The sequence below is a fragment of the Seriola lalandi genome, unplaced genomic scaffold, assembly GCF_002814215.2.
Source record: "Seriola lalandi dorsalis isolate HSWRI2012SDOR001 ecotype SW California unplaced genomic scaffold, Sedor1 jcf7180002054188, whole genome shotgun sequence".
In the NCBI taxonomy this organism is placed as follows: Eukaryota; Metazoa; Chordata; class Actinopteri; order Carangiformes; family Carangidae; genus Seriola; species Seriola lalandi.
The window spans coordinates 496,865-524,188 of NW_019524741.1; the positions used below are offsets into that span (position 1 = coordinate 496,865).

The 27,324-nt window shown below is 42.0% G+C and overlaps 2 protein-coding genes across 6 annotated transcripts in view; one reads left to right on the top strand and one right to left on the bottom strand.

Moving 5' to 3' along the window:
* ptprq (protein tyrosine phosphatase receptor type Q) overlaps positions 1 to 3,957 on the top strand; it is a 41,585-nt gene extending 37,628 nt beyond the window's left edge. For all 3 annotated transcript variants that reach the window (XM_087173366.1, XM_087173367.1, XM_087173368.1), the window contains 5 exons: positions 25 to 150; positions 1,177 to 1,322; positions 1,515 to 1,650; positions 3,139 to 3,262; positions 3,349 to 3,957. In XM_087173366.1, coding sequence (XP_087029492.1) covers positions 25 to 150; positions 1,177 to 1,322; positions 1,515 to 1,650; positions 3,139 to 3,262; positions 3,349 to 3,386 — 570 coding nt within the window. In that variant the 3' untranslated portion in view covers positions 3,387 to 3,957. The remainder of the gene's footprint in view (positions 1 to 24; positions 151 to 1,176; positions 1,323 to 1,514; positions 1,651 to 3,138; positions 3,263 to 3,348) is intronic.
* A 466-nt stretch (positions 3,958 to 4,423) lies between these two features.
* iqsec3b (IQ motif and Sec7 domain ArfGEF 3b) overlaps positions 4,424 to 27,324 on the bottom strand; it is a 29,046-nt gene continuing 6,145 nt past the window's right edge. Inside the window, exons 3-16 of one of the 3 annotated variants that reach the window (XR_002760669.2) lie at positions 23,391 to 23,508; positions 21,927 to 22,328; positions 20,725 to 21,440; positions 19,818 to 19,979; positions 17,886 to 18,008; positions 13,132 to 13,298; positions 11,050 to 11,189; positions 10,749 to 10,880; positions 10,483 to 10,582; positions 9,284 to 9,442; positions 9,090 to 9,182; positions 8,317 to 8,363; positions 6,154 to 7,333; positions 4,424 to 6,029 (exon numbers count right to left, since the gene is read on the bottom strand). Coding sequence is in view for 2 of the 3 variants with exons in the window: in XM_023403927.2 (XP_023259695.1) it covers positions 6,914 to 7,333; positions 8,317 to 8,363; positions 9,090 to 9,182; positions 9,284 to 9,442; positions 10,483 to 10,582; positions 10,749 to 10,880; positions 11,050 to 11,189; positions 13,132 to 13,298; positions 17,886 to 18,008; positions 19,818 to 19,979; positions 20,725 to 21,440; positions 21,927 to 22,328; positions 23,391 to 23,508 (2,779 nt within the window). In the remaining variant the exon portion in view is untranslated. Of the gene's footprint in view, positions 7,334 to 8,316; positions 8,364 to 9,089; positions 9,183 to 9,283; positions 9,443 to 10,482; positions 10,583 to 10,748; positions 10,881 to 11,049; positions 11,190 to 13,131; positions 13,299 to 17,885; positions 18,009 to 19,817; positions 19,980 to 20,724; positions 21,441 to 21,926; positions 22,329 to 23,390; positions 23,509 to 27,324 lie in introns of all 3 variants that reach the window. The other 2 variants (XM_023403927.2, XM_023403928.2) reach the window with 2 other exon arrangements.

The window sequence follows — 27,324 nt, forward strand, 5'->3', positions numbered from 1 at the left end:
GTTTGTGTGTGTGTGACATTTCAGATTCGTTGTCACAAGTACTGGCCTGAGGACAACAAGCCAATGTCAGTGTTTAGTGACATTCTCATCTCAAAAGTGTCAGAGGAAGTCCTTCCTGACTGGACTGTCAGAACCCTGAAAGTAGAAAAGGTAACTGAGCTAATAACCTCTCTCTCTCTATCACACACACACACACATGGTACACACAACACATGCTGTACATACTGTAAAGTATAAAACAACAGAAAAACACGTGGTTACAACTTCATTCTCACTACTGGAAAATTTTCCACATTTATATCTAACGGGAAAATGTAAAACAAACACAGTTTTGACCTGGGTCCATTTTCTTCTGTAGATTTCGTTCCATGTATACCACTTAAAGGTTAAAACTGCTCTTAATCTATATTTTTCTTATTGTCAACAAAACCAATTCCCTCGCCTGTCTGATGGGCCCCAGTTCTGATCCTACTGGAGACATAAATTCTAAAAACCAGTCAAAACAAATATAGCATCTATTGAATACATATATAGTTTTTCTAAATAATTTTCTAAAAACAGCTGGGCACTGTAGTTTTTAACAACAGACTACTCAAACTGAAGTTAACAGGGTGCTTGTTAGGGATTATTTTCAAAGACCTGGTGCGCTGGTGTGTTTACTGCAGTGTTACTGTGTTTTGAGATTGACTCTTAATGAAGGAACACGTCACCCAGTGCAACTGTGTTGCTCAATGATGAGTAATAGGTTTTGAACAACAATGGAGCTCTATGGCTCAGATATATCAGGTTTTGGACACAGACTTGTTTCTACAATCAATTCAATATTTGTTTTGGTCTTGTCGTGGGATTTGTTGACAGTAATAGTAACAGTAATGATAATAGAAAATATTACCACATTTTTTGCTGAATAAATTGTATCAAAGCTATCTGCAAATATTGTTACATAATGGTTTATATTAATGTAATTACTATGTAAATGTAATGTAATTACCACATAGATACAGTTGTAACTGTCATATTAGTTTAGTCATCATGATGTAAACAATAGAATTTGCACAATAATGAAAGAATGGATGAATGAATGGAAACTCAGGTACTGATATGATATATAAAGATATAAAATAATGATATCATTTTACTCCCTGTCTTATTTCTTGTTTAACTTCCTCTGTGCAGCACGGACACTACATTCTGGTTCGCCACTTCAACTACACCTCGTGGCCAGAACACGGGGTCCCAGAGTCCTGCAGCACTCTCATTAAGTTTGTCAAAGCTGTCCGAGCCCACAGGCACGACAACACCACTATAGTGATTCACTGCAGGTACTGTTGCACCTGAGTGGTCACTTACTAATTCTGCATAAATTATAGTTATGGCCTTGAACATAAAGTTCACTAATTACTTTATTGTGTTTGGTCACTGCAGTAACCCTCATACTGTGCTTAACCAGTCACAGGCAAGTGCAGTAGAGCATCACGCAGTTTAATGTTGTGTTGTTCTCGCTCTTTCCTCAGTGCTGGTGTGGGAAGAACAGGTGTGTTTATTGCCTTAGACCACCTCATTCAGCACGTCAGAGATCACGACTTTGTGGATATTTATGGCCTGGTGGCCGAACTGCGCAGCGAGAGGATGTGTATGGTACAGAATCTGGTGAGTTCACATTACAAAAAATAAAAAATAAAAAAGCTGTGTATTTTATTTCTCTGTTTAAATTCCAAAAGCTAGAGTAAATAAACAAAATACAAAAAAAACTGTATTTTGTCTTAAGTTGTTCCAGTGCACTTAACTATCATCAAAGACAGAAATATGCAATGGCATGACAAATGGCAATTGTCCTACTTTTTACTTCATGCCCTGCTATGATCCTGTCCCCATGAGGAAATACTTGGAAACTTCTGCTTTTGACAAAGGAAATGATCTGGCAGTGGATTAAAGTTATTTGCTGAGCAGGATTCCCCGTCTTGAAACAGTGTGAATTTATCCTAAAATTATCCCCTCTCAGTTATTACTTGTGGACCACTGATGTGTGTCTCAGTGTCTGCAGGGAACTCCTGCATAGTGCCGGTGCTTCTTCTCAGTATTTTTTTTTTTTTTATTATTTCTTAGTGTTCTGTACATTTCTTTGCATACACATTTTGGCAGTCAGTGAGCTTTGAGCTTACAGTGCTGGGCAAACCGAAAGCAGCCACTTAGGACATGATTCTTTGAGACAGCAGTGTTCAGTGTGCCAGTTATTAGTATAGCAGTTTAGTCATATACAAAGAGCCTTAGCTTTAAGAGCACATCATTCAGATCAGTTGTTTTAGACAGTGCCTTTGCAGACAGCTTTAAACAAGCCCATAAGTCAAGCATATTATATAAACTACTTCTGTGGAAGTGAAAACAAAGGCAAATGCTAAGTTATTCTAAATGTCCATCAGTTCTAGTAGAAGTGCTTCTTATATAAAATGACAATGAATGACAATTATAACTATCATTTCAGATGTTTTCACTAAAGAGATTATTTCATAGACGGATGTATTAAAAAAAAAAAAGTCTTGTAGTCTGATGGCTCTGGCTGCTTGATTTAGTCAATTTCAAAAATTGTCTCCACTTCCCCTGGATTTGTGCAAAAGCTTTGAAAAGCATCTTTTTCTTTAAATGAATGATCTTGGCACATATCCTGTAAATCCATGATGGAGGCAGCTGCAGCATGAAGAAACAAAATGTTTTACATGTGAAAATTTAGTCCAAATTTGAGTCTGCTAATATTTTTTTACTTTTTATGTAAGTTGTAAAAATCTTTTTTAATAGGTGTGGGTCTTGAAAGACAAATCAAGACAGAATCATAATCACATTTAAGAGATCCACAATTAGAAAATCATATGTTTCTTCCACTATTTGTAAAAAGAATATAGTTGTTTTTATTTAAGGCCATTTTTGCCTTTATTAGACATTAGACAGTAGAGAGCTGACAGAAAAGCTGCAGCCAAACCAGGGATATTGCAAATTACATGTTAAGCATTGGCCACCAGAACGCCCTGAAAAATAATATTATTAGAAGACTTAACAAATTAATTCATATGGACATTTGCTCAGTGTAGGATTAATAAAGCTAATGTCAAAAGGAACAATATCTGTCATTGTATGTGCTGTCAGGCCCAGTACATCTTCCTGCATCAAAGTACGCTGGAACTTCTAAACAACAAAGGCAACAGCCAATCCATCTGGTTTGTCAGCTATTCTGCTCTGGAGAAGATGGACTCCCTGGACGCAATGGAAGGTAAACAACGTACAAACACACACTCAAAGAGGCGCACATTTCCCTACAGCACAGTGCTCACTCTACACATTTTTCCTGGTCTCCAGGTGATGTTGAGCTGGAATGGGAGGAGACCACTATGTAAAGACAAACTGAGGGACACCTGCACCTGAGGGACAGTGAGACACTTTGGGGATGTGACCTGTGCAGAGACCCTGGACAGGACCGCCTCCACCATGCAAGGGACGGGGAAGCAGGAGGAGAAACAGGAGGTGAACAACACAGTCTGAACTGAACAGTCAGTCGGCTCAAAGACTTCAAGAGTCAAGACTTTGTTGCTCCACTTCAACCAACTTCTCAGATCAGTCCTCCCTTTATTGAACCTCTTGTCTGCTTGTTTTCAAAGAGAGAGAGAGAGAGAAACACAAGGGAGAAGGGGACAAATAATTTCAGAAACGACAGGGATAATGGAGAAATTGTGAGCTGACAGTGACAGCTCTATCGCATCTGTAAGCCCACAGGTACTTTGCACAGATTGATTTCATTGTGTATTGTAATTACTTTATTATGCTGATATCATCTGTGTTTTTTGTAAGATAATTTATTCAGCCAAAATGGTGCTTTGTTTTTCAAACTCTTTGTAATTCTGCCGGTGTCGAGGAGTTGTTCAGCCTTTCTCAAGTGTGATTTGCAAAAATAAAGCAACTTGTATTTTTTCTGGCCTCCAACTTAACTGAACACTTGAGAACTTCCTCATGAGACTCTCCTGCATCAAATGTAGCCATTTAGATATCGCAATATGAAATTATAAATTACCATCTTGCTGGTCCTTTATTTTTAGACAGAATAAGACTCTTGTGGAAAATTATGTACTCTAAATACACACACGCTGATGACGCAGACTCACTTCAACACACAACTAGACATTCAACAAGTACTGTCAGAGTCAATATTGCTTTGGGACTGACCTCATCTTCAAATGAATGAGTTCAGACCCAGTGTGCTGGGAGGACACAGGAGCAACAAGATAGACTGATTTCCCATAAGCTCCTTCATTTCACTGTGCTCCTCGCACACCTGGTGCAGATTCATTCATTAGAGAGGCCGGCAGAGCTGCAGATGCAGACGTGAAGACGTTATTGACATCAAAAGCAGCTGGGGATCATCATAGACACAACAGTCTGAGACAGAGAGTAAAAACTACTTTATTCTTTCATTCTCTTCAAACAGAAAAAATTAGAAATATTCCATTAGTAAACATGTTGATCTTTAAGAAATCTCCTTTTATAAATATTGTGAGGGTGCAAAGATTAATGACAGCGCTCCACAGTGAGGATGCAGATTGGTGCGTCTCCATGACAACCACAGAGAAGCCAGGGGTTGGGGAAAAGGGGGTCGGGCAGAAAGGAGGGAGGAAGTAGAGAGAGTGGAGAAAATGACATCAATCAACCCAACATGCCCTGACAATAATGATACAAACATATAATCAAACTCCTCCCTTGTACTGCAAATGAAAATGCAAAGCAAAAAAAAACTGAAACAATATCATGCTGTATAGAACAAGTCAGTCAGAGTTTACAGTAAACATAGTGGGGATTCTGACTGGAGAAATCAAGCAGTTTCTAAGGTGACATCTAAGCTGGATTTGTTGTTGCTTTGGCAGCTATGTGCATGTTTGTGTGTCAGTGTGTGTGGCTGTGTGAGTATGTGTCCACTTGTATAACATAACTATGTGTTCGTGTGTGTGTGTGTGTGTGAGTGTGTGTATGACCTGTGGTTTACTGTACGTATTCTCCAATACAGCATAGCCCTTTACACACCTCAACAGGTGACACAGCCATCTCTTAGTAATCCTGTAATAATATGACATGGTAATTTAATGATGCATGTAGATCTGTAATAATATCAGTGTGTGTTACCATGGTAACTGGAGTGAATTTTATAAAAGCTGCCTGTTTCCCGTCTCTTGTAGCAATAGGATTTAGGACCCTCCCCCTGATATTAAATGTGAATAATAATAATAACTATAATAACTATAATATCCTTTTTTTTCTTTTAAACTAGATCTTCTCTGTACAAATACATACGTAGATACACACACTGGGCAAACCACTTTTTCAGAATAAATCTATATTATCTATTTACAATATATCCAATATATTCTGTGGTGCAAAAGGTACAAGACGTGTTTGGTGTGTCTCAGTTGGATGGTTCGTGATCTGCTGTACAAACTGGCTCAAGCTCGAAACCATGACGGACGACACTCCGATAAATTCAATAATCATTCCATGGACATCTTCAGTTTTCCCCCTGATTCAACATTCAGTAAAGGAATGCATCTCTGCTTATATAAGATTTTCAGTGTGCAAGGAAAAATAAAATTCATGAAAAGGGAGTAAGGTGACCTCGGTCTACCCTGTGTGGAGCAATTTTTATTCATTTTCAAACTAAAGCTAAGGGTTTTCTGGGCAGAGATATTGCCTAAATCCAAAGGTAACATTAATATTCACACTAGGTAACCCATTAGGAGTAAATGTACAGGAGGAGAAAGGCTTCATTTGCCTGTTTTAGCCTTACTTTGGATGAATTACCAGCCCTACTCCCTGCTGCCCATGAGTAAGCACACTGAACACACAGTACACAAGCACTCAGCTCTCAGTACAACACAGGGGCAGATATTACATGTTACAGTGCAGCAAATCCTTTCCTGAGCTCCGTGAGAGCAAAACGCCACAGAATCAGGGCAGTCACACACCACTGTGAAGATACACACAAGGTAGGAAAAATACTGCAAAGAAGCACAAAAAAACATGATTGTCGTCAGGATATGGTTTCAGGTTAGTTAAGTGAGTAATATCTTGCTTACTACACTACACTGTACATGACAGGGTAGAGATGTTAAAGCCTTTTACCTTTTTCTTTGCCTTCTTCCTCGCGCATAATGAGCATATGTTCCTTAGAAAGCGAAGGATACTCCTGTTTCTTCACATTATGAGGAGATGAGAAAAAAAAAGTTATTACAGTGTGAAGAAGCTATATTAGCTGTGATGAAATCATTCACTGAGGGTGGTATCTAATACTGGCAACCTGGACCCAACAAAGAGTTGTGAATTTAACAGCGATATCTTGAATGAAAATAAAAAGAAGACATGGTTTTGTCGTTAATATTTAAAGTGATCCCATGTCCTTCCATGGCTGCGAGAGTTCGCTCTTCTGACATAATCTCTCGTTTTCAGGGTCACAGCCCATAGACAAGTCTGTTGGACAGGTGACATTTAAAAATGCAAAGTCAGAAGATCTCTTAAAGAGACACAGACAACATCATCAGCTACCAGGTGACATGTTGGAGACAAAGAAATGGCATCGAAACCACTCTGTGTTCAGAAACATCACTGCTCAGTCAAGACTGTGGTTAGATTCTTGTAGGTTTTCTTTTCCTTCGTCCCTTCATGTGACTCAAAGTATATTCCTTACTTTTTTTGCAATGCTTTTATCTTACCATTCAAAGTGAGTCAACTAGTGCTCCAGCGTGTCTGTCTGTGTGTGTGTGTGTGTGTGTGTGTGTGTGTGTGTGTGTGTGTGTGTGTGTGTGTGTGTGTGTGTGTCTGTGTGTCTGTGTGTGTTATGTGAGGGTAATGTCTTCCCTCCAGGGTTCGTAGAGTAGCCCAGGACTCAGACAATGCTGCGGGAGCCACTGGAATTGCGCCTGCGTGTGAGAGGCATGGTGTGGTGGAGGGGCATGGGTGAGTCAGGGGGACAGAACTGGTGGGGGTGGTTGTAAGGTGGAGGCGGAGGCGGCAGGGGGGGCTGAGGGCCGTCCCCCTCTCTGACGCGCACAGGTGTGGACATGGCCGACTGGATGAGCTGATGGGTGGCCGGGCCTTGGCTCAGGAAGGCCTCCATCCGCCCTCGCCCGCTCTGGTCCACGACGATCACCTTCACAATCTGTTGGCACTGGATGAGCGTTTCTGGGCGGAGCTCTCCGGGCTGGACAGGGCTGAGCAGGGCGGGTGGCGCAGCCAGGGCCAGAGGCGTGGACTCAATGCTGGGCTGGCTCAGTTGATAGGTCTGCAGCCTGTTGTGAATTGACACCTAGTTTAGGAACAGTCAGAGAACGCATGAGGAGTTACCAGCCTGAACGCAGCCTCTACGCAGCCCTCTGGTGTGTTACGCACATGGGCATGCAGGCATGCAGGTAGGTAGTATGCAGAGCGAGCGCAGGCAAAATACACACTTTTTCTCTCAATCATGTTTTTTTTTTTTTACATGATCACATTTTCACACAAACACAAACACACACCAGCCCAGAAAGAGAGGAGGGTTGCAGAGTAAGACGAGATTTAGGTCAGAGATCATGGCAGGAACGTTTTGGACTTTATGTGTGTGTATGTGTGTGTGCGAATATGGTCAATGAGTGGGAGAATGAAAAACTAAACGATACAGGGAGTGTCAGGAGAGGACAGAGGTGACACCGAGGGCGTGGTGTCTCCCTAACACAATAATTTACAACTCTAAGGGACTGACTGAGAGGCAGGAGAGAGGAGAGAAATGGGCAAAGGAACAAAACAGAGATAAAACTGGAGAGGGGACAACAGCTTTTATGACTATGCTTAGTTAAAGGAAGGGCTGGTTTTACAAACACACACCCACCCACACTCGACAGACTGTTAACGGTATCAAGCTTATCTGGCTTTGTAGATGGTATTCTAGGAGCCAGCCAGGCTTACGGTGGCTTGCAAAGGCTTATACAGTAAGGCTCGCAAACAGCAGCTGATGAAAGAAGGGATGTTGTGTAGCGAGTAGAGTGGCTGCTGATCCACTCATGAGGCACAGAAAGAGACTGTTTGTAGCGCCAATACAGCAGACTCCTCTCAGCGGCCTTTGTATCCTTGGCTGCATAGTGGGGATGTGCCTCAGGCGGAGCTCTTTTAAAGCAAAGCATAAAGCAGACTTTCTTTTCAGGATGAGGCACAGTCCCGGTCTAACCGCACACACGCTCACATACAAAACCACACCCACAGAGCTGAAGACGCAGATACTTACCTGAGGGAGACATGAGTAGCTTTGGCACTCACCTCTACTGTGTTGTTGTTGCCGGTTTTATCGTACACATCCTGTTGGCCTGTGGGGAGACACGGCTCTATTTGTAAGTCAACAGGCATATTTCAGCTTCGCATACAGACAGTCAAAAACAGGTCCTCATACTGGGGATAGTCATTTATTTAAAGGAATAGTTCGGGACAAATGCTTATTTTCTCCTTTGTCGAGAGTTAGATGAGAAGATCTCATGTTTGTAGCATAGTTACAGCATTAAGCTACCACCTGCCTCTGTCAAAGGTGACAAAATCCCCCCTCTGCCTCTAAAGCTCAAAGAGTAAGACTCCAGAAAGTGACTGCACCCATCAAAGGAATAGTCCAGCACATAAAATATCCCCCTCTAAAACCAATGGTAGCTTCATATTTACTATGCAGACATTAGAGTGGTACCAATCTTCTCATCTGACTCTGCAAGAAAGCAAATGAGCAAATAATAAACTTTTCCTGCAGTCTGCATAAGGTGAAATTGTAACGTGTTGGTTTAACCTGTACACAGAAAAAGTAAAAATTACTATTTGGGAAGTTACACTGGTGAACTATTCCATTTTAATACAAAAAAAAGTGACGAAGACAGCAAAAGGAACGGTCCCTCTGACCATCATCCACTTTTTTTTATTTGGGCTTTTTCATGGCCCTCTCCTCCATGAAGTTGTCCTATTTTCTACATACCCTTGAGTAATATATGCATACAGTAGTTATGAGTAATGTATGCTGTGTTATGCATTTCATGCTGCGCGAGCAAAACCAGCACCTGAGGGAGAGCCGTGTCCTGTGTGTGTGTCCACTTGCCCGCCATTGGTGTGTATGCCGTGTGGCTGGATGCCTTGTTGCCTCTCCAGTTCCCCTACAACATCAGAAAGAGAGATTGCAAACCAGCAAATACACAGTGCAGTGCATGTGCTTTTGCATTTGCATAAGCTGATGTATGTGTCTTTCTTTCCTTACACTGGATGTGTATCTGCTCCATCTCGTTGACCTCTGCTATGGCCTCTCGGAGCTCCTCTGCAAATTTCCTGAGCTCTTCTCCACTCGGGGAGCAGAAGCTCACCAGCTGCTTCTTCTCTGAGGTAAACGGGCTCAGCATGGTGATGCCATGGGCGTAGTCTGATGAGAAACCCCAACAAAGAGAAAAAGCTTTCACCATAACTTTGATTCTAAAAAAAGGATGCAGGGTTTTTCATCTTTCACACCTTCACATCTTTCAAAACACTTCAGTCTAAAGGTTAAAAAAAAGTGTTGCAGTTTTTACTTCAGTTTCTACTTCACAAAACTCTGTGGCTAAGAATACTCGCAAAAATTCATGCATTGACATTAATGACCAAATGTATTTCTGTAGACAGCAGTGGCTTCTTGAAGATCTGCAGAAATATAAGAAAGCTCATAAGTACTGAAGATCAGTAATTTTCAATTTTTCTTTTTATGTTAACATTTTTTGCTATGCTAGCAGCGTGGCTCAGTCTTGAATAGTAACAACTTTATGATCCTTAGATTTTTCATTTACTGCTGTCGCTGTCATCAGGTCAAATTTTTAATTTGTCCAACCATTTGGTTCCTGATCAAACAGCTGCAAATTTAATGACATTCCCATCAAGCTCAGCTTTTGTTTGGAATTCTTAGACTCCTCTGCTAATTGACAGACCTCTCAAAATTAACTCATAATTCCATAAATTAGACTCAAACAGCTGTTAACTCATGCTTTTTGAATCTAGTCTCTCAAAGTCTATATTACAGGGATTTGGCTCAGCCAAATGAAAATTAAAAATTACATTTTTGTATTTTCTTACTGCATTGAATTTTAGTGTTTATTTTTAAATGTTTTGTACTGTTTGACCTATCTGAGACTACAGATTGAATATTTTTGTCTGACTCCACTTTGCTACCACAGAGCAAAACATACTCTCATGGTTCACGAACTAGGAATGGAATGATGTTTCCTTAAGTTTATACTTAGTGGAAGTCGACAGCAATGAGTTCATTTTGTTTTACTGGTGACCCCTTAGCAAATCCTGCAAAGCCTGGATCCAGACACAGACTCAACAGACAACAGTGCTGTTGATGGCTCTGACAGTTTGCTCAGCATTTTTCTAGCATCAGGGTGGAATTGTACCGGGAACAAACTGCTGCAGGGTAAAATAGCATCTTACATTCATTGCTGAAGAGGTGAAACTGCATTCCCAGAAGACCCATAGCTTTGCAGAAGGTGTATGAGGCGGAGCTTTTCTTCTTGGGACACAGTTTCAGGATCTGAAGTCAACACAGGAAAACACAACATAGCTGAATTAACACACTGTATTTGATTATGTCTCACTGTTACAGTGTTATATTTATCAGTGGCATTTGAAAGGGGTTTTAGTCGCATTTAGACCATCGTAGTGAGTCACTTGTAGCTATTTTGGTGGTGAAACCTTACCAGCAGCAGGTCATTGAAGAGGAAGACCTCTCTCTGGAGCTGGGACAGTTTCTGTTTGTGAGGCTTGTTGGCATCAGGCACCTCAAACAGACGACAGCAGCACACTAGACGTCTGTGGGGCACAGCGAGGATCTGCAGAGGGGAGGTTAAAGAGATCAAGATGACAGATAGTACAGAGGACAGACTGCAGTGAAATAATACATGGCATGAAAGGAGACTGTACAAACAAGTACAGACAGCTCCCTGAAATGAGAAAAATGGAAATGGGAACTACTTGCACAGAAACAAAGATATTACTCACAGTTTTTAGGCCCAGGATGGACTGCTCCACACGGCTCACGTAGGTGACATGGTCTTCATTGGAGCGTAGCTCTCTCTGTTGGATCCTTTCATAAATGCCTGCCACCATCTCTCTGGGGATGTCTGCTCCATCATCCACACCTGAGGGAACAAGGTCCCATATAATGCAAGAATAACAGTAAAAGAAGTCAGTCTACAGTCTACAGACAGTATAAGCAATTAGACATGACTTACTGACTGTGCAACTAAGCCCCTTATTTACTGTTGGTAAGCTTGTCAACCTTGGTCAGATTTATCAATGCAAATTTGGAAACTATGTCCTCGACAGATGCACACAAAGGCAGCCTTCTCACTTTTAACCAGCGATCGTCAATTTTGCCAGGTGAAACACAAATGCCAGATTTTATCATCTGTAGCAAGCTAGCTAACCAACGTTAGCTCCATGATGATTTGGTTGAAAACACTGTCTCTGAATTACTTTTTTTTTGTCTTGTAAAAGGAATTTTATGATTTTCTGCAAAGAGATTAAGCTAAAGCTGCATTTCCCATTTCCCAGCAGTGTTTTTAAGAATACCCCCCCCCCCCAGTTTCTTTATATTGTGCATGCAACTGAGCTCATGTATGTTGCTTATTTAGACAATGTGCCTCAATTGATAAATGTAATTTAGAAATGGCACAGAGGTGGTGCAATGTCCGTCTGTAGCATTCCTGCTATTCTGACTGATGGTGGTAGAAAAGCTTGAAACATAGCAATGTGCCAGCGCAGGCAGTGATGCAGAGGGCTGCAAACTATGACAATCGTGGATGTAAACAATACATTATTTAAAATAGTCAAAAAAACCAAAAAAACGTTTTATGAAGAAGGAAATTAATTCACCGCATTTGTTGGACTTCAGAGACACACAATGGATTTTAGTGAGTAAAACTGAATGTAAACATTTCTTTGGTTTGTTTCAAAGAAATTCCACGGGACACCAAGTCCATGTAGCCTGGACACTTGAATTTGCATGACACAATAAACAACATACTGTAACAAATAGATGAAGGAGGACATCACCAAAAAGCAGATGGTCCAGGAGGAACAGGACAGAATCTGCAATGTGCTATTCCGTTGATTTCAGACACTAAAGTAAATACTACAAACAGACAGCTCCTTAATCTGGAAATTAAAGAATTCAGACCTGAAAGTCATGATTCATCATCTGACACATTTTGAAGATAGTCCATTTATCTTATCAATGTTTTTTAATATTCACAAATGTTGATTGTGAATTAAATCATTTCATTGTGCAGATCCCTGGTAAGATGCAACAGCCACAGTGAAAACGTATGGGGATCCTAACTATAAATGATGTGGTGGATTTTTCCCATAACTGAATATACAAATAAAAGTCAAACTGCTTTACTTTAAGACCTAGTTGCAGTAAATTTGTGTATCTGTTCAACTGCTGGATAGAGACAGCGTTGAGATGGTTGAGAGCCTCGAGGAGCTCAGAGCAGGTGATGAGATGCTTCTGGAAAACCCAAGCTCATATCATTAAATCTAAAGCTAAGTGAGCCTCAATTAAATGAGTCCACGCCAGCCATGGTCTCTGGGGCAGAACTGTGAGTCAAGGATATCAGAAATCTCCTCCCGCACAGCTGATGGTTTTCTTGATAGCAGAGGCAAGCAACCGCCGCCTCTTTGAGTAATTTACTTCAGTTCAAGAGGCTGTCACTCAAAGACTGATAGAGAGGTTGAAGTGAGATTGATAAGAGAGTTCTTGATGTAAAACTTTGACTTCCCTGCCCTCTGCTCTCTGTTTTGTCTTTCTCGTCATTCTTTCTGGCACTTTCCTCCAATGGATTGCCTCATGATCTGCAGTAAAAGGTTTGAGCTGTGCATATGTGGTTACTATATATAACCAGTGTTCAAAGTCTCTGCGCATAAAACCACTTGCCATAAATGTTGAAACATGTATGCAAGTCATTATACCACAGGGACAACTGACGCTCCCTGGAAGGACACATGCAGTACATGCAGTCTCTATGTTAACACACACTCTCCCTTATATATGCACACTCTGTAGCTTGACGCACTAACCTCTTAGGTTGCGTATGAAGTCATCGAGGCCCATTTTGCGTTGGGGTTTGATGTTGGGCGAGTACATGTCAGTGTTGAGGAGGACCACAGCGAAGGCCAGGATGAAGATAGTGTCTGGGTTGTGAAACTGCTGCACCACATCAGGATTACACATACAGTACCTCTGGCTGTGGAGGAAAAACAGAACAATAAAGTTTGGTCCAACAAAAATCTAAAAACCAGCAGTAGTCATTCTCAGGGTTCTAGTCATTGTGCCACTTTCACTGCCATAACAGAGCTGCAGAAAATAAGACATTACATTACATAACATTGAAACTCAATATTCACAATTCAAATAACATCCTAACATGTACAGGCTGAAACATTTTCTGCTGGTAGATTCATGGATGCATCCTGGGCAAATCAAATTGCATGGCTTTATCTAAACATTCATTGTACTATTAACAAATCATGACAACAATCAATCCAACTGGATCCTGTCATTAACCAGTTGGTGGGTGAGAGCTCTGTTCAGTACATACAGACATGTGGGGCAACACAAAAATAAATATCCTCAACTGAGTGAATATGTTAATAAACTGCAGACCAGGATTTTACTGCTGGGCAGCTTTATACTAGGGTTGTTTCCAATATTTTTTCCACCCCATTTGTAATCAATCAGGGTAGACTGTATTAGAAACACCTCTAACATCTCTGTATCTTCAGGCTAGCAGAGCCAATGTACCAGAACTTAATAATGTACTCCATGACTTTGTTGTTGTGCCCAATTGCACTCCCAAATCCCCAAATTTCCCCTTAGCTTTGAACTGTGTTGAGTTTCAAAATATGAGTAGTGAGCTGGGAGAAAATCTTGGGATTTGTAGGGGTGCATTTGAGCACAATTACAAAATTGGGGAGCGCATCATTAAGAGAGATCAGTGGAGATTGTTAAAGTTATAAAGGCAATGTAGAGAATGCATCTTCTACATGTGAGACTGATTTTAAAGCAGATATCTTACCATACAAGCTGCACTGTTTTATAATCAGACTGATTGACACAAAGACTGACTCATTGTAATTTTTACTCAGATATGAGGAGCCGTCACTCAGGAGGACACAGGAGACGTTTGACAGCACAAAATGGTTCTACCCTGGGTGAGGTGACGGTGCCCAGTCTGCCTTGGAACCAGAGATGCTGCATTTGGACTTGCTTTTCTCCGCCGCTGCCCACCGGCTCCACAGAGTCTCCCTTCCACCCCTCCTTCCCCCACAGCTCCCTCCCTATCTTTCGTACTGTCGCTTGCACTTACACAGTGGGCCATTTCAGTGATGGGAGGCTTTTATCTCTGCAGCCAGGCAGGATGCAGACATGGAGAGGGCTGCTCCGCTCCAGAGGACTATGTACTTGTCAGCGCATATGCAAGTGAGAGGCCACAACTGAGACCTGCGCAACTAGAAAGTCTTTTCCCAGACCCCACACAAGATCCAAGGCCAGAGAACTCACTGGGTATCGCTCGACTGCAGACCAGTTCAGTAGCAATGCCTTTGTTTGTGGGAGAATAGAACCATCTCAGCACAAACACCCATACAGATATAATATGCACAGGCACATACATAAACACAGAAAACATGGAGGCACAAATGAGCCTGATCTGCCAACTTGATGTAACTCTGCGGCAAATTCATCAAAGACTGAAAGCAAGGCAAGATCTACTATATGTGTGTGTGTGTATATGCAAATGGACGTGTGCATGGAGGTGTGAGTGCATATGTGTGCATGTTTTAAGAGTGATAGAAAACAGTTGAGTGAATAAATAAAGAAGTAGGTGTGGTGTGTGTGTCTGTGTGTGTGTCTGTGTGTGTGTGTGTGTGTGTGTGTGTGTGTGTGTGTGTGTGTTTGTGCTTCATTCACACATTTTCAGGCACGGTTCTCTGTCTTATGTAACCAGTTTATTTAAACACTAGCTCCCGATCTCTTATCTTTATATCTGCATATGAAAGTTGCATGCCAGCTGGCACAAATACCACTTCGTATAAAAGAACTACTCACGACAAGAGTACAACACGCTTCAAACAGATGACATAACAACTATTACGTAACAGACATGGCATCGGATGTCTGGCTGTCCCGATAAAGCCACGCTCCTTTCTGACCTATACTCGCAGCTCCAGCTACAGAGCGCGTGGTCTCGGATCGCTGATGAATTTGTAATCTGCACCCAGGGGCTCAGTGTACAACTGAGTGCGATGTGATTAACTGATGACCACAGCGGGTGTTCTGATTGGCCCAAATCAGAGGCGGGGGGGGGGGGGGGGGGTCATCATGACTGCTCCTTTTCTCCTCTTCTATCACCTCTTGCTTGAAGAAAGAACACACTGGTGATAGTCTATATTTTTTTGTATTATTAACAAATCCAATGAAAACCGATAATTAATTAATCCTTCCAAGTATTGCCCATGTATCCACAGCCTGCTACAGCCTATGAGCCATTTAAAACACACCAATGATGCCCTGAGTGAGCTGTTCCTTTATTATGATGAACATAGGCAAATGTATAATAATCCACTGATGAAAATAGTCCTTAACAAATCTACTATTAAGTTTTGTTTGCGTAATATTTGCTATAAAATACAGTGCCCAGCTGCTAAAGGATTGAAAAAAATTAAATTATATATTTGTGACCCATTTCTTTTGGCAATGTTGGTATTGTCGTGCTGTCCACCACTTTGGTTCAGATTAAAATATTTCAACATCTAAAATACTGCCCTCGGGATGAATTGTAATAACTTTGTTAATCCTCTGACTTTTCATCCAGGGCCATCAGGTCAAAATTGTTTTTGATCAAAGTCTGTTTATTGAAGATTTTCACAATATACAAAATACAAACAGTACACTATATCCAGTCTAATTCCAAGTATTCACCCAGCCCATCCCCCCCAGCAGACCTGCAATACTGGATTAAAGTCAGTAATTTTACACACTTGCTGAAGAGGAGAAACACGTATATAAACAAAACAAAACCAAACAGACACACAGCAACAGAGCAAGACAGAAGTTTGTATGCATTATGGAGTTATTTTTTTTGTACAAATGTCAAGAATGGCTGCCAAATTGCATTGAATCTCAGAACAGACCCTTGGAGAAAGTATCTTATCTTCTCTAGCTTGAGATATTACATAATCTCTTTGATCCAGTGTTAACACATAAGAGGAAGAGGGTCTTTCCATCTGAACTGTACGAGTTGTGTTGCCAACAAAGTGCACATGTAGCAGTTACGATTGCTTGGATGCACACCCACTGGTGCAATGCCAAATAAAGCATTAAAAGAGGACGGATCCATTGGCTCCTTAAGTATTTTAAAACAAGTCTTGAAAATTGATTGCCAGAAATGATGCAGTCTTGGACATGTCCAGAACATAATGTAATAGGTCTCCAGGAGCATGCTTACATCTGTCACATGTAGGGTATAACTCCAGTCTAATTCGAGACTAACCTTTGACCAGTGAAGTCTGTGTACTACCTTGAATTGTGCTGATGACAAATGGATGATTAGTGAATCCAGACAGAGATACTTTTCTGCCAAATTGCATCCTCTCCATTTGTCTTTAAGATGATATGAAGTTGTCAAATTATACATTTCAGAGCACAGGGATTTCAGAGCACAATAGGCCTGGAAACGAGGTGAGTCCACTTGATGTATTCTCCAATATTAGCCATTTAGGGGTATTAGAGTAATCTGTCAATCATTCAGTATGTCAGTGTCCTGATGTTGGCTGCAGAAAACAATGATGGGAATTTTTATTGCATTTATAGTCCTGGGGGCAATCTTTGGATACTAACAGGACATTTCAAGGACAGTTCCAGCCAGGAAATAAGGTACCAGTTTCAGATCTTATTTGTCTGGCCACTGCTGTCCTTTTGTGCCTCAAAGGATTTTTACTCAAAAGGAAAAATAGCATAATAAAAACCTGTTTCTGTTCAGGAGTTTGTTAGAGAAAAATCTAGACAGTCCAGGGAGTTTGGTCTCTCAAGGTCCTCTGGGTATTTAAATTAGTTTTCTTCAGCAGATACGCTCACAAATTTTAGTGACTTGAGAGCACTGACAAAATGAACAGAAACGAACTCAGGTTAAAACCTCATGAGGACCAAACGTGCACTTATATACAGTACATTAATTTGTGATTTTGGATTGAAATGGACACGGAACTATCCAGCACATATATGAAATACATAACAGCCTGTCATCTAGGAGAGAAAGTTGTAATATAGAGCATCAATTTTTGTGCTGCTGTAATGCATGCTGATTGCCTGCGGCCCAGATCTCTGTTGTGATTGGCTGACAATCAAACTCTGCTGAGTTTAGTCAAAGGTTAGAGGCAATCAGTGTAATTTGTTAATGACACAGGACTATGGTTTCATCAGAGCCAGCCGCAATGAGCTAGCAGAACCAGTTAAACACATTGTCTATACAGTCGGCCTATTAGTATGCCATTCTGGATGTGTCTGCTACCACAAGGCTGCGAGATGAGATCAGAGAAGACTTTTTTGCTTCTCTTTTATTACAAAATATGTGAGCTTGGTTATGTGTCACTGTTTTTCTGTTTTGCATAGGTGGCCACAGGCAAAAGGTCTATTCATTTTAAAAAGTTCAGAGTGCCCTTAACAACCCTGCTCAGTCATGTGATGGACTGTTGTTGTGTTAAACTGTATTAAAAAGAGAAGCCAGAGCCTGTTAGTCAGTGAGCCCTGGTTGTGAGCGAGTTGACAGTCTCACCTAAAGGCTTCGATGAGTCTCTCCACTTTCTGTGCTTCTCCCTGAACACGGACATGAGCCTGGAACTTTCTCAGGGCTTCATCGAGCTCCATGCCTGAGAAATCCATCTCATCCACAACACAACTATAAAGAGACAGACAGTGAAGAGAGAAAAAAAGAAAGCAGAGAGAGAGAAAGGAGAGTGAGATTGAGTTTAGATGTAGTGTGTCACTGTAATGAGAAGGTGAGTGTGTGTTTTTGCGTGTGCATGTGCATGTGCAACAAACTATGAGCACCCAAGTGCTGATGGCAAATCTTCCTCTTACAGTCATACTCCCATTACAGAACCACTGACCTGGAAGACGCACATAAAGACAACATGTTTGCACATGCACACACACACACACATGCACACACACACGTACTCACACACACACGCGAACGCATGCACTTTGTACAAATATCAATGGAGAAGAAAGAGTCTGACGACAGTGTGAGATAAGAGGGACGGAAAGAGAGGGATGAGAGGGTGCAATAATGAAATGCAACAAGCGAGGGGGCATGAGAGTGGTACATGAAAGGCTGAGGACAGGTTGTGGAAATGGAAGAAACACATACACAAGATTGTGCGAGGGTACGTTTACATGTGTGCGTGTCTGTGTGAAAGTGAGAGTGTGTGCGTGTGTTCAGTGCAGTGACCTATTTCTACAGTCTCTGCAACAACCTCAGCAAAAAGCCTCTCTATCCTGGATCTGTCGACACTGGTTGGATGCAAAAAGAGTGAGTGTGAAAGCATAAAGTAAACGCCTGTTGTTCATGGATGTGTGGCATTTATGCATGCAATTGCTGCATTTAAGCTGAGTGTGTATGTGTGTGTGTGTGTGTGTGTGTGTGTGTGTGTGTGTGTGTGTGTGTGTGTGTATGAGGTGGTTAGGTTCCAGCAGACAGTTCTCTTTTGGATATTTTAAAATACCTGAATTCATTAAAGTCTAACAAATCTCTCATTGCATATTTTATTACCTCTCATTTTTAGTAGTGAAGAACAACATGCAAAACATCCAGGGAGTCGAGGTTCACAGTTCAGTCTTGACTATTATATGTGCCTTGATTCGGTCAAAAGCTCCAGAACATCTAATAAACGGACCATGAGGTAAGATACTGTAGATTTGTTTATTTTGTTGACTTACATCTACATATACAGTGGTAATTTTATATGTGCTAATGAGGAACGTGTGATGTGGTCAAAAACACATATCCAAAACAGCTTGAGGTGAGACTGTTTAGTTAGAGATTAGTTTAGTTAGGAATTTCTCACTTTATAATAAGTAATCAAACCTGCAATCACAAAAAATGCTAATAAGCCATTGTTGAAAAGAATACAATCAATCAGTGTTAATAAGATGTAAATGAATTGATTTTGTTTCAGATGCACTACAACTTTTGATGAACTAAAGGATTCATAAAAGTGTCATAGTGGAGGAAGAATTTTTCACAAGCTGGAAACTCAAAAGATGGTTTTATTAATTTTATTTTATTGTATTTTACACATGAAGCTCAGTGACGACATCTAACACTCAGCTTGTGGAAATATCTTTTATTCATTTGCTGCATTTTGGGTTTTCTGTGGGTTCCAGCATTTTCTGGTGCTTGACCACTGCTTAACCAAAACAGCTTAAAAGACTGCATTATTAGAGAGTGGTATTGATATGATTATTTATTTTTTAACCTTTGTTAAAAAGCTAAACCGTCATCTACACAAGAACTGAGCAAACTTCATCCACTGACCTTGAATAAAGATTATTTTGTAAATCCTAAATAGATTCAATAAGCGATAAAATTGGAATTGGAATTGGAAAAGTGGATTCACCACAGGACTTGGATTTAATAAAATACTATCACAACCCAAACTCATGTGTGATGCATGTACAGTATATAGAAATAATAAGGACTCACTCGAGGACATCTCGGTTGAATTGCAGCTTGCTGTTCCCCAAGAACTCTCCAATCATCTGTCGGCTCAGGCCCTTCCTCTGCAGCAGGAAGTGAGCCACTCCGATGGCCGTGTCTGGGACAAAACCACGTGTGATCAGGAAGTGAATGCCTCGTTCTGGGTTCCTGCCCGCAGATCGCCAACAGCAGAAAAGCAGATAGTGTTAGAGTTAACAGGGTGTGTGTGATGTTTTTTTGTGCGTTCAAGCGGATAGGTGTGTGGACCTGAGTGAGAAAGAAAATGTGTAACACTGTAATTAAGAGAAAGAGTGCGTTAATGTGCGTGTGTGTGTGTGTGTGTTCGTGCATGTGTGCGTGTGAGGGACAGTGAGTGTGTGTGTATGAAGAAGAAGAGCACAAAGAGAAAGAGAGAAAGGAAGAGTGCATTCATGCAAAAAATCTGTTAGCTCTGGACTTCTGGATCAGACCCACTGTCACTGATGCATAAGAGTTCATTTACTTTAATTTGTATTAACTAATAATAAGTGCAGGCCAACCGTGGACTCTATTTATAGGCACTGAGAGGCTCTCACATTGTTCATGACCTCCTTGACTGTCTCTACTCTTCAACTGCATTTTCCCTCTTTTCTATCTCTCTCGTTCACTCTTCCTCACTTCATCTCCCAGCCCTCGCTCTACCTCTTTTTTTCACAGACATCATGACAAGATGGCACCGAAAAGGCAGCTCCTCCCAACAATCACAAACACTAATGAGCAGCTGCTTAGAACAGTTTGCTGGGCTGTTGGAGATTTGTTAGACACAAACAGTGATAAGTGTACTTTGAACCCTGAGCCAGAGGGTGCAGAAATATTGTGCAGTTTGAATGTTTGTGTGTGTGTGTGTGTGTGTGTGTTTTGCCAGCCCACTCACACATTGAAGAGGTTGAGTCCTATACGATAGAGGCGTTTGCGGTGTGTGTCTGTGGACAGGGTTGGCGAGCGGCACGAAGCTGGATCCTGACAGCGGTCCCTGGGCAGAGAGACGACCAGGGCCTGCAGGGCCTCAGGGCTCGGTCCCCCAGGGATCTGCTGAGGATGAGTGTAGTGGTACTGCTGGTACTGGGTGTAAATCTGAGCGGGCTGCTGGTTAGACTGGGCTGAGGTGGAAGCAGAGGTAGAAGTGGAAGTGGACCCCAGTCTGTCTGAGCCGCTCTCCCCCTCTAACCCTCCTCCTCCCGAAGCTGGCACTGTGGAGCCCCTCCTGGATCCCGGATCAACCATTTCCAGCTCCTCACTGGGAGGAGGGGCAGGAAACTCTGGTTCCTCCACTGACTGGCCATCTCCACCCCCAGCCATTCCACTCAAAGAGGTCTTCCTGCTGCCCGGCTCTCCCCCACCTGCGTTGCCTATAGAGGTGGTGGTCGTGGTGGTGGTGGCAGAGGAGATGGTGTAGGAGCTATTGCTGTCGATGTGAACCGTGACATCCCTGAAGGCCATGAGAAGCGAGCTGGCACTGCGAGGCAGACAAGCGCTCTCAGCAGCTGCACGAAGTGCCCCGGGGTCCATCAGCAGCCCTTTCCCCTCTCCACCCTCCGACAAGCTCCAACCACGAAGGGCATCATCGATCGACTGGGCCAAGGAGTGCAGCTGCAAATAAGATGATTAAAAAAAAAAAAACACTTCAAAAACATTAATCAAGTCAAGGAGTTTGATTCCAGACTGGAAAAGTTTCTGATTTCAGTGAGGTTTCTAATTAGTGACTATTTGTAAGACAAGTGGAACTACGTAAACAGTGACGGTGGCTGGCAACTGAGCAGACCATGGCATTCAAATGAGACTGCCCATCAAGCCTGAGAGGCCAGTCCATGTAGTTTAGCTAAGGCCAGGTCAAGCTGTTGTGTATCCACTCTGCGTGACAGTAGAACTGGACAAATTTACATTTTGGCTTGATGATGGCAACACCGGGAGATCACCAAAGTTACTGCAATTCATCCTGAGGGCGGCGTGAAATCTCTTCAAAATATTTTGGGAATCTGTCCAACACTTGTTCAGATATTTCCATCTGGAACAAACCCTATTACCCTATTTAGAACAAAGCTTATGCTAGATATAACATGAAATAAAAACACTCACTTGTTCAGAGAAGCAGTCCTCTAGCTGTGTGAGTGTGGGTCCAGGGGTTTGAGGTGAGGCTGTGGTTGGGGCAGAAGAGGATGCAGCTGCTGGGGCAGATGCAGGAGAAGGGGGCAGAGAGGTGGAGCGACACGGGGGAGGAGGGGGAGTTTTGGAGCGCAGAGGTATCTGTCCTCCCCCTGGATGCAGACTGTAACTGTGTCTCTGGGCTGCATTCCTGTTTCGGCCTGAAGGGCTGGGCTGGCGCAGGGAGATCCGACGAGGCAACTTGCTCTCCGACAGAGAGTTGCGGATCTTCTGGAAGTTTTTGCTGAGCTGATACTGACGGAAGGCTGTCTGGATGCGACGAGCCGCTCGCCTCGCTATGAGATGGCCTCCATACTTCTGCTCCAACTCTTCTATCTGGGGAGGGGAAGAGAGTGAGGGGGAGTGAGTTTAAATATCAAGCATGTTTACACGGCTCTGAAACTGACTGAAGAGACTGCAAAAGTGATATTGCAAAGCACAGAGCAGCCACTGAAAAATATTTATTCATCCACCAGAGGCAAACATCATGTTGCCATTTTGCGCCTGTGTCTACAAAAGATAAAAAAGAATTTTCAGCATTGCCTGAGTCAGGAAATTCACATTCACACCCTTTTTAGAAGTATCCTTTTTACTTATCTGTCCACTCGTTTAAAACCAGTGAGGGTTTATGGAATTAGAGCTAAAGTAAACATCATCTATCATTATTCAACTGCTAATACTAGCTGAAGGGCCATAGGACGGAGGATGGATAGGCTGTGACAAAGGTGCTGTTGAGAAAATGAATAGAAAAGTAAACACCCGCACAAGCCTATTTCTGTTCCGTTTGTTGGCTCAGCCCAAAATCTTAGCATCCTCCAGAATTTTCGCCCTCCTATATTTTCGGCAAGAGGGAGAGAAGGAGGGGGAGTCGGAGGCGAGGGAAGAAGAGACAGAGAGGGAGAAAAGGAGGACAGCCACACATGTGCCTGGTGTGTGTCTGCAAACACAAGCATGTTCACAAAAAAGTGCATGGATGCACACAGGACGCACACAGATACACACTCACACTTGTATATATATATATTTATATATATATATATATATATATGTACACACACACACACACACACTGCAGCAGCAGCAGTGGCAACAGCAGACCCTTCAGCAGTTTGCTATGAGAAATAAAGACATCTCCAGCTGCCAGAAGCAGTTATTAGCTGTTACCATGACAACCTAGCATCTTTCGTGTTCATGTCGCTGTGGCAGTGGAGTCGCTGGTGCTCTTTTTCATAGACAGAAATAGATCTGAATGGGAATCTTTTTTCATCATGCAAGACACAATGTCAAATGATCATCCTTCACACACCTCCTCAAATTAAAACAGGTGGAAGAGTCAGCCTTCGCTCCGTCACAGAAATGCGCCTGTGGGCCCGCACACACTTTTGAAAAAAGACATACCTGTTTGTTTTTGTTCTCCAGGCTGATCTCGTACTCGCTGGGTCCCTCCCTCTTGGTCCCCTCCACTTCCTGTCCACCACCTGAGGATGTTCCATCCTCCAGGCTCAGCATCTGTCCACTGCCACGGAGATAAGAACAGAAAGCTCTCAGACCTCCACACTGACCTCCAAAACTCTGCCGTTATCGCAGTGGCAGGTCATCAACTATGCGGCGTGTGAAGAGGTTCATGAGGGAAGCAGCAGGTGGAGAGTGATGGCTGGCTGTGGTGGCTCGGGGCAAGGATGACTGAGTTTATGTGTCCAGTCCTATTTGGCCAGATTTGTGGCTCCACTGCAAGTCGTGGGAGTGAAACTCTCCATATGTGACCAGATTCAAAATACAAAAAAGTTGACACTACAGACTGTGTCCAGAATCAGTCATTTACTACTTCCCACATATTAAAAGTTCCTCTGTAGCAGGGTTGCAAGCTACAATATTTTCATTGTTTCTTAATGTCATCGAAAATTTGTTCTTATTATTTTTTATTATTATTATGTTGATCAACCAACAGAACACATATAAGATATAAAACAGAGAAAAGCAGTGAATATTTAATTAATAAATGGGAAAAAATTAATAAATGAATCAGTTATCAGAATTGTTAATGATTAATTTTCTGTTAATCAACTGATCCATCAGTTCCCAACCTTTTTCTTTATGGCAAAGCAATATCTACCTGTGTTGCATGTCTATAAGTTGTGCAGTTGTAGCAGTTCAGTCGAACACTTGCAGATTGTTTCATATGAATACTTAGAGGCCTGTAGCAGTAAAACTGAATAGCATTTCACAAAAAAATCAAAGACTGGGGAAGTTTGCAACAGTTTGCAACCCTTTCATTCACCCTGCAACATCTTTCGACTGGATCCCTGGTCGGCAACCACTGACCTAATCTATTTATTGATTCATCGTCTCAGCCTTACTTTATTGTGGGCAGTCAATGAAGTGAATTTCTGACACGTGTAAATAATCAACATTTTGTTCCTCACTGACAGGTGTAGTGTTGCATAACTGTAATTTAAACACATCTATCAAAGGAAAAGTTTAGGGATTTTAAGCGAAAAGCAGTGTACATGCTATGGAGACAGTTTTAGTTCATCATGGAATTATTTATGAAGCGATCAAAGAGACCTCTGTTAGGCATTGTCAGTTTCATACCATGGAAATAACAAGTACTATATATATCCACAAACGAACTCATCACTCAACAATCTGCTCCTAGACCGAACCAATTAGAGTGCTGGATATCACTGTCTGATATTGTGGAATATGGACCAAATGGTTGAAAGAATGTGTGAGACACTGCAGTAGGTAACAAATAGAAAAGTGATTTTGAACTTGAAGTTGAAAGACTGTCCCTTCAAATTTGGATCTGCACTCCTGTATGGTCATTTGGCACACCAACAATCTCCCACCAGATGTTTTGCTATAAAATCAGTGCTGATCTTGTGCATGAAACTACAAATAGCTCGTGTGTTTCCATGGCAATGACATCATTTGGATGAACATTTCGGTGGCAACTGTGATGAAAAGTATAACTGCCTGAGTCTGCTTCTTAGAAATAAAAATGACTATTTTCCATTTTCTGCTGCTTGGATTACAGTATAAGAGGAGGAAACGTCTGTGACGGCATGTAGGAGTTCAGAAGCACTGGAAGCAATTCAAGACAATAACAGACAGGCTATCATATCCTCAAAGTCGAGCTTGATTTGAAGAAACAATAGAATAATCAAAACTGACTCAACAGATATTAAAGAAATAATTATTCCAGTAATACAGAAGAAGCTTGAAGCAAAAGCACAATAAAATTTTTTCTTTAAATCTGACCTGAAATGTCTGTCTCCCAGAGCTCACTGCCCCATCCTCCTCTTATAATGCCAGGGCCTGTCCACAGACCCAACAATGTTCGTTTGCATGACAGCATGATCAAAATTCTGTGAAAGCCATGTGAGGCTTACTAAAGCAGACTACTGCCATGACACAGCAGAAAGTGCCCTTTCACTGTATATTCAGATTTTCCAGTTACCCAAATTAAGCTTTCTTCATCATTTCAAGTGGCCAGTTTGTCTAGCAAATCATCTCACCACTACTAAATGGGAGAAACCCCTGACATTCAAAACCCTTTATTCAGCCAAACTGGTCCCAAAATGCTCTGATATAGAGTATAGAAGTATAGAGGTAAAATCATGCCCTAAGAGGTTTCATAATGGTGTGCAATTATGAGTGTGTGTGTGTGTGTGTGTGTGTGTGTGTGTGTGTGTGTGTGTGTGTGTGTGTGTGTGCTTGTACAATCTTTCCTCCATCCGGATAATGCTTACTCCAATAATTTTTTACACGAAAGGGACTAAACAGGACTGGGGAGAATAAAAAGCCTGCTCATGATTAAATAATGAGTGCATCACTTAAGTTCCTCTTTGTTTTCTTTGATTGCTGTGAAAGCAACTATTCTGCGTCCCGAGCCAAGAATCGGTCATATCTTTAAATGAGATAAAGTTGGAGGAAATGGGGAAAGAAAAGAGAGTGGAACCAGAGGAAAGGCCGCGATAGAAGCGGAGGGAAGAAACAGGAAGATGTGTTGGTGTGTGCATGCTGGAGGCTGTCTCTATCAGAAACTCTATTAAAACACTGCCATGCCCCAGTGCTGCATCAGAATACATTAGAGCACATCAGAATACATTAGAGGATTTAAAAGCAAGAGTTGAGGTATTAATGCATCTGGACAGCAAAAGCCTCTATAATGATATGGGCGCTATACACTCCCTCTATCTCTCTATTTCTAATACACACCCCCCACACTAAGCACACACTAAGCACACACTAAGCACACACTAAGCACACACGCCTGCTCTGCCTGAACGTGTGACGTCATGGTGACAGAGAAATCTGTCAAATCGCATCACTCAAGGTCCCATAGAAACCCACAGTACTGTACAGCCAGGGGAGAAACGTGCACACACAAAGGCTGAGTATAGAGGAAAGAAAAGGCACAGCAGGTTATAGGCTGGAGGCGGATCTCATGACATCTCTTGGGAGATTTGATTCAGCGGATGACAGTTAGTGTGTAAAGGTGGTGCAGGTTTGCAGCCACCAGGCAAACACAACTTTATATGATGATAATAATGAGCTACGGTGTTACACGGCTCCTCTACATCTCATCATCTCAGCTGGCTGTCCACTGCCGCTGTGCCATTAGCCCATCCAATCAGGACTATGTGGGTGTAGGAGTTAAGTCATCAGATCAGAGAGAAGAGAGAGATTCCAGACAGACAGATGGTGATATAAATAAAAACAGAATGAGAGAGAGACTTGATAAGGAGGGATGAGATAGAAATAATTGAAGAGAGATGATTAAGAAAGACAAAGTCTTCCAACAGACAGATAAATAATGAGTAGAGATGCATACAGAAATAAACAACACAAGGGGGAAGGATATTACAGTAGATGAAGAGACAGAAAAAGTAGACATGACTGCAAAAGACTGGATTTAGAAACAGAGTACAGAAGATTAAACGATGGGAGAAACTCTGGAGGAGGGAGGGCAAATCATTGAGAAACATGACAAAATCAGCTTTTCAAAGTTGAAAACGGGGCACTGCTCATTTAAACATCCTCAATTGAAATGTCATTCATTCACATGCCCCCCTGTACACACACACACACGCACACACACACACACACGCACACACACACACGCACACACACACAAATACACACACATAAATATGAAAAAACCTTCACAACAAACAGACAACCTTGCCCACTCAGAAACAGATGGTAAAAGTGGCTACAGTCGATTCTCAAAGTCAACACTTCTGTTCTCCGGTTACTATGGTAGTAGTAGCCGTTGCGTCATTGCTGGGTTGCCATGGGCAGTTTTATAGCGGCAATATCTGTCCCC